The sequence below is a fragment of the Podarcis raffonei genome, chromosome 5 (genome assembly GCF_027172205.1).
Source record: "Podarcis raffonei isolate rPodRaf1 chromosome 5, rPodRaf1.pri, whole genome shotgun sequence".
NCBI classification, from domain to species: Eukaryota; Metazoa; Chordata; class Lepidosauria; order Squamata; family Lacertidae; genus Podarcis; species Podarcis raffonei.
In genome coordinates, this window is record NC_070606.1 from 100,331,570 (window position 1) to 100,346,220 (window position 14,651).

Genomic DNA, 14,651 nt, shown 5'->3' on the forward strand with positions numbered 1-14,651 from the left:
TGCACTATTAAAGTGAATCACTCCACTTTGCCAAAACATAATAATCAGACTTTCTTGATAAGGAAATAAGGAAAGCAATGGCACAGGAAAGTGTGGGGTGGCAATTGCTGGATGTTGCATGACCTCAAAGCAAACAAGGCAGAACTGATGCTCAAGAAATGGTGGCATTATATTACTACTACTACTACTACTACTACTAATAATAATAATAATAATTTATTTATACCCTCCCCCAATCTGGCTGGGTTTGCCTAGCCACTCTGGGTGGCTCCCACAGAATATTAAAAACACGATAAAACAAAAGGTGTTGCTTCCCTGAACACCTTATGCAAACAAATCAGGATAAATGCTCAAGAAAGAGGTCATCTGGAAGTAGAGAGGAGGAGGAATTTGTAGAACCACAGCTCTGTAGAGTTGGACAGGACCCAATTGGTCATCCAGTCCAACCCCCTGTAGTAAAGGTATCACAGCTGAATTAAGTTCTGTTCACAATTAAGCTCTGGTTTTCCCAGTAGTGATGTATGGAAGTGAGAGCTGGACCATAAAGAAGGCTGATCGCCAGAGAATGGATACTCTTGAATTCTGGTGCTGGAGGAGACTCTTGAGAGTCCCATGGACTGCAAGAAGATCCAACCTCTCCATTCTGAAGGAAACCAGCCCTGAGTGCTCACTGGGAGGACAGATCCTGAAGCTGAGGCTCCAAGACTTTGGCCACCTCATGAGAAGAGAAGACTCCCTGGAAAAGACCCTGATGTTGGGAAAGATGGAGGGCACAAGGAGAAAGGGACGATGGAGGACAAGATGGTTGGATAGTGTTCTCGAAGCTACCAGCATGAGTTTGACCAAACTGCGGGAGGCAGTGGAAGACAGGAGTGCCTGGCGTGCTCTGGTCCATAGGGTCACGAAGAGGCGGCCACGACTAAATGACTAAACAACAGCAAAAATTAATTTCCACTTTCTAAACCAACACAAGAACTGGAACACAGCCGTCCTTTGAAATTCACACTTCTCTGAATTTTGCAATGCCTTTCTCCAGCCAAGGAATACACATAATAAAAGCATAGGCTAGAGAATGAGAAGTCCCTGTTGCCCAACCCTCCCACTCAATAATGCAGGAAATCCAGAGCAAAAACACCCCCGATATATGGCTTGCCCAGTGCGGGAGAGGCCACAATCCCTTTAGATAATTTGTTCCACTGTCAACCTTTGGCTATAGCTTACATATTTTTTTATATATTTTTTTAATAACATGAGCATATGTAAAGTGCATTATACTATCAATAACTTTGCACAAAAACACATGCAGAAACACACAGATAGACACTATAGTGTGTTCTGTGGGGTGATGATGGAAGAGGTTCTAAGACAATGGATAAATGCAATTGTCCTTAGGTTGCAACCACAGGGCACTAGGGGGACGGGACGGAGGAAGAGAGCTGCCCTACCCTCTTCCTGCTATGATGTTTACCACACAGCCAGGCAGCAGACCCACTACAAAGGAAAAGCTCCAGTCGAGACCCTGCCCTAAATTCCATCGCTGGCAGCAGGCCTGGGAAGAGCACACAGGACGATGTTCTGGGAAGGGAAAGGAGCAGGCTTGGGGTCTGGATGCTGAACAATATAAAAGGCTTGTGATTCCACAAGAAGGTGTTGCCAGAAAGGCAAGCAGAGGCTCGCCTGGCCGTCAGATTGCACAAGATGAAAGTTCCTCATGCTTGGAAGAAGATCATAGAAACACAGCGTTGTAGAGTTGGGAGGGAACCCAAGGTCATCCAGTCCAAACTTCTGCAACGCAGGAAACTCGACGAAAGCATCCCATGGCATAAGGCCACCCAATAGCTGGTTAAAAACCAGAAGAGTCCACCACCTCCCAGCGAGTCTGTTCTACGGTTGAACAGCTGGTGCCCTCAGAAAGTTCTTCCTAATGTTGAGTTTGAATTTCCTTCCTTGTTATTGGAATCCATTGGTTCGGGTCCTGCCCTCTGGAGCAGCAGGAACAAGGGACTCCATCTTCCATGGGACAGCCCTTCAGATATTTGAAGATGGCTAAACATCTTAGTTGTCCTCTGCACACCTTCCAGCTTGTCAACATCCTTCTTAAACTGTGGTTCCCAGAACTGGACACAGAACTCCAGGTGTAGCCTGACTGAGGCATAATAACGCAGTGCTATTACTTCACTTGATCTGGATACTAGGCAAGCAAGCTAGTGGGAAACATACCACTTCCCTTTGTATGAACCTATCCAGACCCTGAGGTCATCCCCTGCAGCCCTTCTTTGTGTGTCTCCTCCATGAGAGGTCCAGAGGGTGGCAACATGAGAACGGGCCTTTTCTGTGGTGGCTCCATTTGTAGAATGCTCTCCCCAGGGAAACTCACCTGGCACCTTCATTATATACCTTTAGGTGCCAGGTGTGGAAGGGGGCATTATCGGGCTGTCTTTGTTTTTATTAATGTGCTGTATCTATTGTAATTTTATGTTGTGAACCATCTTGAGATCTACAGATATAGGGCTGTATACAGATTTAATAAATAAAAAACCTAAGCTCAAATTCTGACTTGGAGGCAGAGGGGATGGCCAGATGCAGAAGGCCAGCAGCAGCAGAGGAAGAGGTGTCAAAAACCAACCTTGATCCTGGCATCTGGATCAGGCCTGAGCCACAGTCCAAAGCTATCCGATCTGGGACTCAAGAGCCCCCAGTCAGCCCCTATCGCATCCAGCACATGGATCTGGTACCCTCTGAGGAATCAAGCTCCTCTGTGTAGGGCAGGGATTGAGTTCCCCATGTTGACATGTGAATTTGCGAAGGGAACTGCCAGAGAGAAGCAGCAGGAGAAGGCATCCTATGCTCAAGCCAGAGTCCAGCTCATTTGAGGCCTTCTGGACCACAAGGAAGGGGCACAGGCTGGAAGGAGTAAAGATACCTGGAGCTGACCTTGGTGCTGAAACACCTGCCTGCCTTGTCCCGCTGTGCCCCATGGGCTTCTCATCGAGAGTAGAGGCAGGAGTCCACTTAAGTCAGGCTTCCTCAACCTCGGCCCTCCAGATATTTTTGGCCTACAACTCCCATGATCCCTTGCTAGCAGGACCAGTGGTCAGGGATGGTGAGAATTGTAGTCTCGAAACATCTGGAGGGCTGAGGTTGAGGAAGCCTGACTTAGGTTTTGTTCAGAGTAAAGGTAAAGGGACTCCTGACCGTTAGGTCCAGTTGCAGATGATTCTGGGGTTGCGGCGCTCATCTCGCTTTACTGGTCGAGGGAGCCGGTGTACAGCTTCCGGATCATGTGGCCAGCATGACTAAGCGCACGGAAACGCCATTTACCTTCCCACCGGAGTGGTACCTATTTATCTACTTGCACTTTGTGCTTTCGAACTGCTAGGTTGGCAGGAGATGGACCAAGCCACAGGAGCTCACCCCATCGCGGGGATTCGAACTGCCAACCTTCTGATCAGCAAGCCCTAGGCTCTGTGGTTTAACCTATAGCGCCACCCGCATCCCTTGTTCAAAGTAGGGCTACTGAAATATTAACCTCAGGACAGGGCATCAAGCTCTTTCTGCAAGCCAGGATCTCCCTCTCTCCTGCCTTATATCAAACACCCTAGGCAATCTATACCTCCATGATGATCCAAGAAGATGGAGTGATGTTGGGGCAAGAGCAGAACATGAATCACACAAGAGGGGCAAACCACACACTGCAGAAAAGCCTAGAGCAGCATGTGGGAAGACTGACGTGCTCCACAACACCCTCCAACCTGCTCTTGGTCGCTCTTCAAATGCGGCAGAAGCTAAAATTTGGACTGACCTGCAATTTTGGCTGTGCTCGGGAGCAGTCAAGTGATCGCTTTTCCTGAACCCTGCGTGGATACACCCAGATTCAACCCACAATCATGGAGAATCCATTTGGTCACGCAAAACCTGACTTTGGTTAGCCATTTCCATCCCAAAAAACAAGCATTGTGCAGTTGAAAAGTGCTAAGTATCAGGCAGAGTGAGGTCATCTGGTTACCTCTGCAGCTGTGACATAAACCAATTTGGAAATCCGGTTTGCTCAAGTGCCTGTTAAATCATTTATCATCATTTTTGCCACACCCATCTTCAAGGATCTTGGCACATCTACCAAATCCATATTCAATCAACTAGCAAAATCCTAGTCAGAGCAAACCAATGGCGTCCACTTCTCCTGGACTCCTTCAGTCCATTTTGGCTTGATCCATACTCCCTGGCAACACCAAGGGTCAGCGCTCAAGAAAGTGGGGAGCAGGTGCATGGATCCATGCAAAAACCAGCCCATGGTTCCTGGCATTTTGTGTGTGGCTCCATGAAACATTCATCCAGAATTGGCCTCTGCAGTCACTTATGGACTCACTTTTGGAAACCGTGTTTTTGGAAGACAATCTTACTCAGCAACGAGGGATCGCCAAAGAAGAAGAAGATTCAGAAGGATTGCTCCCTCCAACTGTGGAGTCAGAGCAGAGTCGCCATAGCCTGTAGGCATCAAAAGCCATGGATTGGTCCAATCCAGGCTTTCTCAAACTCGACCCTCCACTCCCGTGATCCCTCACTAGCAGGACCAGTGGTCAGGAATGATGGGAATTGTAGTCTCAAAACATCTGGAGGGCTGAGTTTGAAGAAGCCTGGTCTAATCCTCTTTTAAAAGCCATTGAGGTGGGCAGTCATCACTGCCTCCTGTGGGAGAGAGTTCCACAGTCCAACTACACATTCTGTAAAGAAGGACATTCTTTTCCATGCCCTGAAGCTTCCAACATTCTGCTTCACCTGCTGTCCATGAGTTCTAGTGTTAGGAGAGAGAGGGGGGGGAAACTTTTCTGCATCCATTCTCTCCATGCCACGCATCATTTTATAAACTACTATCATGCCATTTTATAAACTTCCATCACATAAATTTGTGTCGAAAGTGTGGGATATTAAGGAAAAAATGGCAAAATAGCAGAAGGCAGGGAAGGAGAAGATGGCAGTGAATAGATCTGCTCCTTTGAAAGCTCCACTTTCTTTCTGCAAATGGAATACCACGAATACCAGTTACTGGAAACTACAGAAAGGGAGAGCAGCTCTTGTGCTTGAATCCTGCTTCCTGGTTTCCCACAGGGGCATCTGATTTGCCACTGTGAGAACAGGATTCTGGACCAGATGGGCCACTTGCCTGATCCAACTTACTTCTTAAGTAAGCTGTTCCCCACAACACAAAAATTTTAATGTGTTATTATAGAGATACATAATTTCCAGAGCGATAGGGAGAAAGGTTGTGGAGCGTAAGGAGCATCAGGTATGGGCACACTCACAAAACATTTAAAAGGCATTCCCCAAAAGTAAAAATAGGCTCAAAACAGAGACAGCCTTTTTCCAGGGGCAGGATCCAGACTAGCCCTCATAAACAGGGAAAGGCAGGGTGTGCGTGCATTGCCAGGGTGTGGCCCCGGCACGGAGACAGGTTCTGCCTGAGAATCAGTCGTGAAGCTATGGGATGTTGGGTGGCAACACCCAGGCACAGAGAGGATGGCGGCTTACTGAGGCAAATAAACCCTGCATCCTATTAATGCTTGCAAATGATACCTTTCCTCAGACCCAGGGAGAAACTGAGTGACGATTCCTTTGCAGAACTCAGATGCAATACGGGGTGTCAGGGAGTGGATTTTAATTACCCTTGCATGAATGTCTCATCCAAAGAACAGAAAGGTCATCTTGGCAGGCTGAGTTGCCATGTTCTCAGATTTTGGGGGCTTAAGGCAGAGGTTTCCAATGTTTTTGAGTCCACGGCTCCCTTGACCAACTACCTTCTTTCTGCATCTCCCCTGTGGGGCCCAGAAATGGCAGCCTCTCACCCTTTTTCAATATCCTCCCTTGTGGAGTGTGCCCTCAGCCTCCTCTCTCCTCTTTTTGGGAGTCCTCTGGGCATCTGCTGCTGCCCCTGGTCTCTGAGCTGCACCCCCCCCAACCCAAAGAGAGGTGTTTCCTCGCACTGCCCCACAGGGCCTAGGATTTGTCTGCCCATTCCAGTGTTGCCAACGGCACCCCTGACCATCATTCAAGGCGCCCCAGGGTGGCACAGCACACTGGTTGAAAACCACTGGCGTAAGGGACTGTGGCTTCAGTTGAGGTCTGGCTCAAACCCAGAATCTGTTCCCCAAGCAGTGTGAAACAATAAACAAAGGAAAGCATATCTCTGAACATGGACAGAGTGTATTACAGAGCTCAGATTGTGTAGCAGTTAGAGTGTTGGACCAGGACCTGGCAGATCAGGTTTCAACTCCCCATTCCGCCACGAAGCTCACTGGGACATTCACAATCTCTCAGCCTAATCTACCTCACAGGGTTGTTGTGAGCATAAAACAGAGAAGGGGAGAAGTGTGTGAGCACTGCTGAATAGCACCAGCATCACCTTACATACATGGGATTAAAAAGCCTCAACACCTTAGGCCAGACTTTGCAAGTACATTTTCATAGCAACATAGCATAATAGAATTGGAAGGCACCCCAGAGGACATCTAGCCCACCCCCTGCAAAAGCAGGAATCAAAGCTGTTTCCCCCTCTTCTCATTAGTCGTTCAAGCCTCCGAAGTGTCCTTGACAAATTCCCGAAGGGGAGCCACACCAGCCAGCTGCCCGGTCCAGTAAATGCAACACAGGAGCTTCTGGCACCTGATACACCTCAGAGGCCAGGGATATGTCTGGGGGCTTGAATCCACATCGCAAGACGTACCCGAGAAGCTGTGGGCGCATGCCTGCTAAAGCTTCTGCCACCATGCATTTGTCAACCATTTTGCCTTACGAGTCGGCTTACCAGTTCAGGCAGAGCTCAGCAGGAAACCGTGAGGGATTTGCTGAGCGAGACAAGGTTGCTAATCAGATTGTGGCACCAGCTACAGACACAGGAGCCAGAAGAGAGGTGCTTTCTGACGCCCTCAGAATAGCTGAGCAGTTTGACTCTGCTGGGAGCAGGGCTTAATTAAAGATCAGACCCAGCACCACTTCCCAGTGCCAAAGCTCAGTGCTGGACACTGAGGGACAAACATGGAGGCAAGGATGAGCCTCTGATGAAGCACAGAGGGTCTTTTTATGACGGACAGGCCCTAGTCAACCTGGACTCCGTAGCCATCTATGGTCAAGAAGGGTGCCCAAGATCATGTTGTTTCCTTCTGGGCAATGCTTACCTCCAAATCTCTTGCTTTTAAAAATGAGATTATCAGGAGAGGCTTCTAGATCAGACCAGTGGCCCATCTAGGCCAGCACCCTGTACTCACAGTGGCCAAACAGGTGCCTCTATAGGTGAAACCTGCGAGCTGGATTCTCCCCTCCTGCAGCTTCCAGAGAGTGGCATCCCTGAGCACTTAAAGGTAAAGGGTAAAGGGACCCCTGATCATTAGGTCCAGTCGTGGCTGACTCTGGGGTTGCGGCGCTCATCTCGCTTTATTGGCCGAGGGAGCCAGTGTACAACTTCCGGGTCATGTGGCCAGCATGACTAAGCCGCTTCTGGCAAACCAGAGCAGTGCACGGAAATGCCGTTTGTCTTCCCGCCAGAGTGGTACCTATTTATCTACTTGCACTTTGACATGCTTTCGAACTGCTAGGTTGGCAGGAGCTGGGACCAAGCAATGGGAGCTCACTCCGTCGTGGGGATTCGAACCGCCGACCTTCTGATCAGCAAGTCCTAGGCTCTGTGGTTTAACCCACAGCGCCACCCGCATCCCTGAGCACTTACTGTCCTCCAAAAGTGGAACTAGTAGCTGTCAATAGCCCTCTCCTCTTCCATGAATTTGTCCAATCCTCTTTTAAAGCCAGCGAGGTTGGTGATCCTGCAGTGAGTTCCAGTTGGACTATGGGCTACATGAAAAAGGACTTCCTTTTGTCTGCCCTCAATCTTCCAACATCCCCTTTGCTGGAAGTCCCGGAGTTCTAGCATTAGGAGAGAGAGAGAAAAAAACTTCTCTCTTTCTCTGTGCTGTGCATAAAATGTATTAACTGGAATGGCTGAAGTTGAGCTAGAAGAAACCCATAGACTCCAATAATTGTAGTGTTGGAGGGGGCCACCAAGGGTCATCCAGTCCAGCCCCCTGCAATGCAGGAATCACAGCTAAAGAAGCCCTGACAGATGACCAACCAACCTGTGTTTTAAAAAATCTCCAGTGAAGGAGAGTCCACTACTTTCCAAATGATCAAGCACAAACTCTAAATCGGAGCTTTGAAAATTTTCCTATATTGTGTCCTCCTCACAGAGGGCATGTGTTATGGGGAGATCAATGTGACTGGACCTCTAATTATTATTATTATTATTATTATTTATTTATTTATTTATTTATTTATATCCCGCCCATCTGGCTGGGTTTCCCTAGCCACTCTGGACGGCTTCCAACAGAATATTAAAATACAATGACCTACATTAAAAGCTTCCCTAAAAAGGGCTGCCTTCAGATGTCTTCTAAAAGTCTGGTAGTTGTTGTTCTCTTTGACATCTGGTGGGAGGGCGTTCCACAGGGCGGGTGCCACCACCGAGAAGGCCCTCTGCCTGGTTGCCTGTAACCACTTCTCGCAATGAGGGAACCGCCAGAAGGCCCTCGGAGCTGGACCTCAGTGGCCAGGTAGAACGATGGGGATGGAGACGCTCCTTCAGGTATAATGGACCGTGGCTGTTTAGGGCTCTAAGGTTGTGGGTGGGTCATTTGGAGAGCCACAATGCCCAACTGGAGGTCCCTCGTTGCTGGTTGCAATTTGGCCAATGGGAAGACGGCAAGGGCTTCAAGGGACCTATTTAAGCCCATGCACGAGCCGGTGAGCTTCCTCTTCTCGCTCGTGCATCGGAACACCCGCCCACCTCTCCCTATATTTAGGGTTTTTTTCAGCAATTGACCTTGCTATGCCGTCGTATGTTGTCTTTCATTGGGACAGGGGCACGGTAGGAATTTCCCCACTTGGCTGATTGGCTGTTGCCATTTGGGTTTCACCTGCCACGTAGCAAATTGTCAAAACTTGTAAGGCTGCAGATAGGAACTGGTTCAAGGTGGTTAGGGAGGTGGAGCTGTGTCAATCCCTATGTGAAGGGTATTCCTTTAAAGCAGTGGTTCTCAACTTGTGGGTCCCCAGATGTTGTTGGACTACAACTCCCATCATCCCTGAGCTCTGGCCTTGCTAGCTAGGGGTGATGGGAGTTGTAGTTCAACAACATCTGGGGACCCGCAGGTTGAGAAAGGCTGCTTTAAAGGAATCCAAGGACTCTAATTGGTTTGGTCAACCCCCAGTAGAGGGTTGTGCCTGTGCCTGAGTCCCAGGGAGCACCTGGGGAGTGGACAGAGTCTGCTCCCAGGCTCTTGACCTTCCCCCGGTGTTTACCCTTGGCTGATCTACGGTGCGCCCTGGGTCAGCGCTACCTACCGCGGGCATAGGGGGCTAGTCGAACCAGAGCCTATGCAACCACTCACTTATCTGTAATCAATAAAGTTGTGGCCTAAATTCTGCCAAAAAAACAAAATTTGAGTCAAATGTGTTTTTATTTATGGGGGAGGTCTTGGGATCTGAACATGCAACCGGGAATTAGTGTGTGTGTGTGATGGGAGGTACCGTATTTTTCACTCTATAAGACGTACCAGACCACACGACGCACCTAGTTTTTGGAGGAGGAAAAGAAGAAAAAAAATATTCTGAATCTCAGAAGCCAGAACAGCAAGAGGGGTCGCTGCACAGTGAAAGCAGCAATCCCTCTTGCTGTTCTGGCTTCTGTGATAGCTGCACAGCCTGCATTCGCTCCATAAGAAGCACACACATTTCCCCTTACTTTTTAGGAGGGAAAAAGTGAGTCTTATAGAGCAAAAAATACGGTATCTCCTGTTTTCCCAACAAACCCCCCTCAAGCTCATGCTTATTCCACCCACTCAGGGGAGCTGAGCTGGCAAAAGCACACCAAAACACCCACACACACACATGTACCCAAATGCGCACAACAGGAGCGATGCCCAAGCCATGACTTCTGGTTTGGAGAGATTGTGGGCACACCTTGTTCCACTTGCGCACACGCTATCTATCCGCAGGCTGTTGCCTGAATGCCACATGTGAACTCAGAGACCCTTGCGCCCCGCGGAGGGTGAACGGGCACCGCCTAAGTTGTGCGCCCCAATTAATTTCAGCTCTAGCAGCCACGGGATGGGGATCTGGTCGCCTTGCTGGTGCCAACAAGAAAGCCAGCCAACAGGTTCTTTCTAGGAACAGCATGAAAACACAGGAAACCCTCGCCAAATTCCTAAACCCCAAACTGCTAATTGTGTCCACCGTTGCTAAATCGTCTCCCTGCGTCCCCCAGAAACAGCGGACTGTGTTCAAGTGCGCTTGCCAAGCCAGCCTCAGTATTTAATCAAATCAAATTATAATCATTATTCTCCCCCCCCCCTTCTTTCCTTCCAGCTACCCAGAGGAATAAAGACTTATGTTACATGATGCGGACAAGTTTGTCGTGATACAGCAGTCAGTAGCCACTGCTGAAAAGTGGCTTCTCCATCTCAGCTGTGAGCCCTCAAGCCTTTTGGCTAAATTCCAGGATTCTTAGCAAAGTTCCCTGGGAACAAGCTTCTGTTACTAATGCTGACATCTGAACCATCAAGTTGGAAGGGACCCCCAGTGTCATCTAGTCCACCCCCACCCCCTGCAACGTATTAATCTCAGCCAAACAGTCCCTGACCGATGGCCTTCCAACCTCAGATTTGGGTTGCACCTGTTTTGGGGTGAGCAAAAGGTATAAGGAAAAGCCAATATGTCAACTTCTTTCTCATTCAGTGTCTAAAATCATCCATACTGGAACCCCAGGGAAGCTGTGATATCTCATGATTCCACCTATATCTGCCTCTTTAGAGGTGACGCAAAACCTTCAGATGTTTTTGAAGCTCCTCAACATTTCAGTTTGGCTGCTCACGTTGCCAGAGGCACATTTTCACATGAAGGCAGGATATGACTTTAAGAATCAATAAACAGAAAATTTGACATTCAAATTGAAATCATAGATTCAAGGACTTGTAGAGTTGGAAGAGATCCCAAAGGACATCTAGAAGATTGATTATGCAATTGCCCTTAAAATGTGGACAGTTCAGACTTGCTGTTTCAGGGCCGTTGTTGGGCAAAACAACATTGTACAATGTTTCTTGAGGGTCTGATTCTGACAAACGTCCCTGGTGAACTCTCATGACCCATCATCTGTTACATATTGTTAAATACAAAATACCATTGCATGTCACCTCTCAAATCTTCTGAAATAGATCTCAAACAGTGTCAAATGCTAAACTTCTGTCAAACACAAATAAGTAACTTGAACTATGAAAAACGCTGCCTGCAAGGAATCCATAAAACTCCTGTACTTTTAACAACTGCCCTCTGGAACCTCAACACACACCCCTGGTCAGGGAAGGGAGAATCACAGATGTGAGTCAATAGGAACCAATAGTTCAGATGAAAAAGTAGTGCGTTTTGGAACTAGACAGATCTCATCAGAGAGGAATGAGTTATGTGAAACTCCAAAGCTGGCTACCATTAAAAAAATGATCGAAAATAGATACTACATAATTACTGACCCCACCCTTCTGAGAAGCTGCCAGAAGGATTTTCAAGCATATCTTGAACAAAACCTGCAAGAGGAATTTACATCCCTACCAACAATTTCCTACGTGCCTTAGCAACTGTTTTCTCATTACCAGGAGTCTTTTGCAGAGAAAGGCAGACAGAACAGCTCCCACCTCCACTGAGCAGCCTTGAGAAAACTGCCACCTCCCAGCCTCAGTTTCTCATCTGTAAAATGGGCATTGTGACGATCGACCTCACCGAGCTCTTTGTTGTGAACCAGCCTGATACTGTTGTGCTAAGGCAATGGTAGCCGAGAAGAGAGTCCTGTCTGTGGGGTATGGAGTGCAGCTGGGATGTGGGGACATACGGATGTATACATTTAAGATGTTTGAGCAGTAAAAGAAAGCATTGAAAAGCCAAGTGGCCTTTGAATTAGAGAAGAGCGAAGGACTTCGTCGATGCTCTGGGACCTCGCAGAAGCCTGAGAAATGCCTCTGTATCCTGAAAAAATTATTTTCCTGAGTCTGGTTAAGAAATTTCCCCCAGGGAATACCCAGAGGTAAAGGAATTCTGGAATAAAACCCTAAAGGTTATTAATGAAAGTGAAGCTTTCAATAGACTTTGATTTCATGACAATGGAAAAAGGGCTATAGAGAAAGGTGACCGGTTTATCTTCAAAGCTATGATATTAGCGGGAAAGGCAACGACAGCTTTAGGTTGGAAAGATAGAGAAAAATGGACAGTAGAGGCATGGAATAGTTATTTGTTTGAACTTATTCAGTCAGACATTGTCGCAGTTATGTCACAGGAAACAACATGGAAGGTCAAGTCCACCACAGTAAGGAACGGATGGAACCCCTATCTTCAATGGATAAAAACTACTGGAACAAAAGACATTCGGAGGAAACTAAAGACACTATGCCCATGGCTGAGGATAATAGTTTGAACCCTTCCAATGGATATGGGGGGGGGGAATTGTATGGGAAATTTAGAATTGGAAGGAGATAATATGATGTATGTAAAAATCCCGAATTCGAATAAAACTTAAAAAAAAAAAGTTTTCCCCAGTGAAACCAAAAGTTTCTGTCTCTAAGACCGCATGCGACACAGAGATGTCTGCTTTTCTTGTTGAGGTGTGTAATTTGACAACTTGTAAAAGTTATCCTGCCTCTTCTGTCTTGGAATTCTGAATCCCTGTAGTACTGATCCCCAAGAAAGGCAGTTTATTGACCCCGCAGCCCTGGTGTGCTGAATTGAAGAGCAACCCACCAACACCGAAAGGAAATCTAGCAAACCACTTACTTGGGAGGCTGAGCAAGGTGTCGAAGGCTTTGCATTGCATCTGCCCTGTGCTCTGTGTGACGCAGTTCATCCAGAGACCTTGGTAGATGGCCTGGGCTGTCACAATGTTCTCCCCAGCATAGGCGTTAATTTTCCACTGGGGCATGGCCGTGCTGATGATCAAGCCCACCCAGCCGACGAAGGCCAGGATGAAGCCCAGCATCTGTAGACCACTGTTGGCCATCTCCTTTGCACGGCAGCACCGGAGCTCCTGGGAAGTTTCCAAAGGCTTGGAGCTTTGGGGATCGATCAGTGCCGGAGCCCAGCCGATTCTTTGAGCAACCTTGACGGAGGAGCAAAGCGAGCTTCTGCTTGTACTTCTGCGCTTGTAATCCGAGAGATTTCAGAGCAGGTTGCTGGATGGAGGAGCTACCCAAACTAAAGTCGGCTGCACCTGTGGCTCACTATTTAAATCAGAGTCCTCAAAGAGCCCCCTAGTGGTTTCGCTTGAGTTTGCCAGTGCATCCTGACTGCTCCCAATGAAAGTTAGGCACCACCAAAAAGTTAAACCTGGGTATTTCAGGGTTGCTGTGTTTTTGGTGTGAAAAATGCAGCGATTTCATCCATTGCAGCAAGATGAAAAGGAATCTTTGCTCCAGCCTCCTGTCTCCTTGCAGAGTCAGAGCCAGCCATGTGCCTCCATTAAAGGCCACCGTAGCATGCTTTGCACGCATGGGCACATCATGCATTCCATCACTTATGACGCCTTCATTTTGGGATCCACCCTGTTCCCTTGGTGGTTTTTACTTTTAAGGGCATAGCAGTGGCAAGGGATGAGAGATTACTGATGCTGCAAGGATACCTAATTGAAAACACTGACTCAATAGCACCTTTCTTACTATCATGTACACCTTGAGTGTTGAAATCATTCGTGACTTGTGTGTTAACTTTATTGCTGTTTTGGGAGATGACTCGTCATTCTTCAGAGGTACCAATACTTCTGTAAGGGGCATCAAGGGAAGTATCAGTACCTCTCTATCCTGCTTTGGGATGAACCCACCTGGAGCCCTGGGTGCCCTTCTGGGCACCACATTTTGAGAAGGACATTGACAAGTTGGAACGTGTGCCAAGGAGGACAGCCAAGGTGGTCGAGGATCTGGAAACCAAGCCTTATGAGGAATGGTTGAATGAGTCAGAGGTGGAGCTAGCTGCTCCAGTACCCAGAGCAGTGAACGTGCTGTGCACCCAGGGGTGGAGCTAGCTGTCCGTGAGGGCGGGGCTAGCCACCCACGGAGGCAGACAAGTGTCTCAGGGGGTGCTGCCCCAGAGTGGCACACATGCCTTGCACCCAGGGGGTGGGGCAAGCAGCCCAGGGGGGCAGGGGGAGCTGCCCAGGAAGGCGATTGGCACGGCAATTGGTGCCCATTGGGGGTGATTGGCATTCGGGGGGGCGATTGGTGCGGTGATCAGCACCCAGGGGGGCAGTGCAGCAATCCACCCAGGGAGGATTTTGTCACCCCCCCATGGATGACACCCGGGGTGCACTGCCCCCACTGCACCCCTTCCTCCACCACTGGAAGGAGTTGGCAATGTTTAGCCTGTAGAAGAGGAGACTGAAAGGGGATACAATAGCCACCTTCAAATATCTGAAGGGCCGTCACGTAGAAGATGGAGCAAGCTTGTTTTCTCCTGCTCTGGAAGGGAGGACTCGGACCAATGGCTTCAAGTGACAAGAAAGGAGATTACGACTAAACATCAGGAAGAACTTTTTGATAAGTAAAAGGTGCTGTGAACTATAGCCAATGCATTTTAAACAT

The 14,651-nt window shown here is 48.2% G+C and overlaps 1 protein-coding gene across 1 annotated transcript in view; it reads right to left on the minus strand.

Annotated features, from left to right (window-relative positions):
* CLDN1 (claudin 1) overlaps nt 1-13,261 on the minus strand; it is a 30,889-nt gene extending 17,628 nt beyond the window's left edge. The window contains exon 1 of the mRNA XM_053390861.1: nt 12,856-13,261. Coding sequence (XP_053246836.1) covers nt 12,856-13,078 — 223 coding nt within the window. The 5' untranslated portion in view covers nt 13,079-13,261. The remainder of the gene's footprint in view (nt 1-12,855) is intronic.
* Between the last annotated feature and the right edge of the window lie 1,390 nt (nt 13,262-14,651).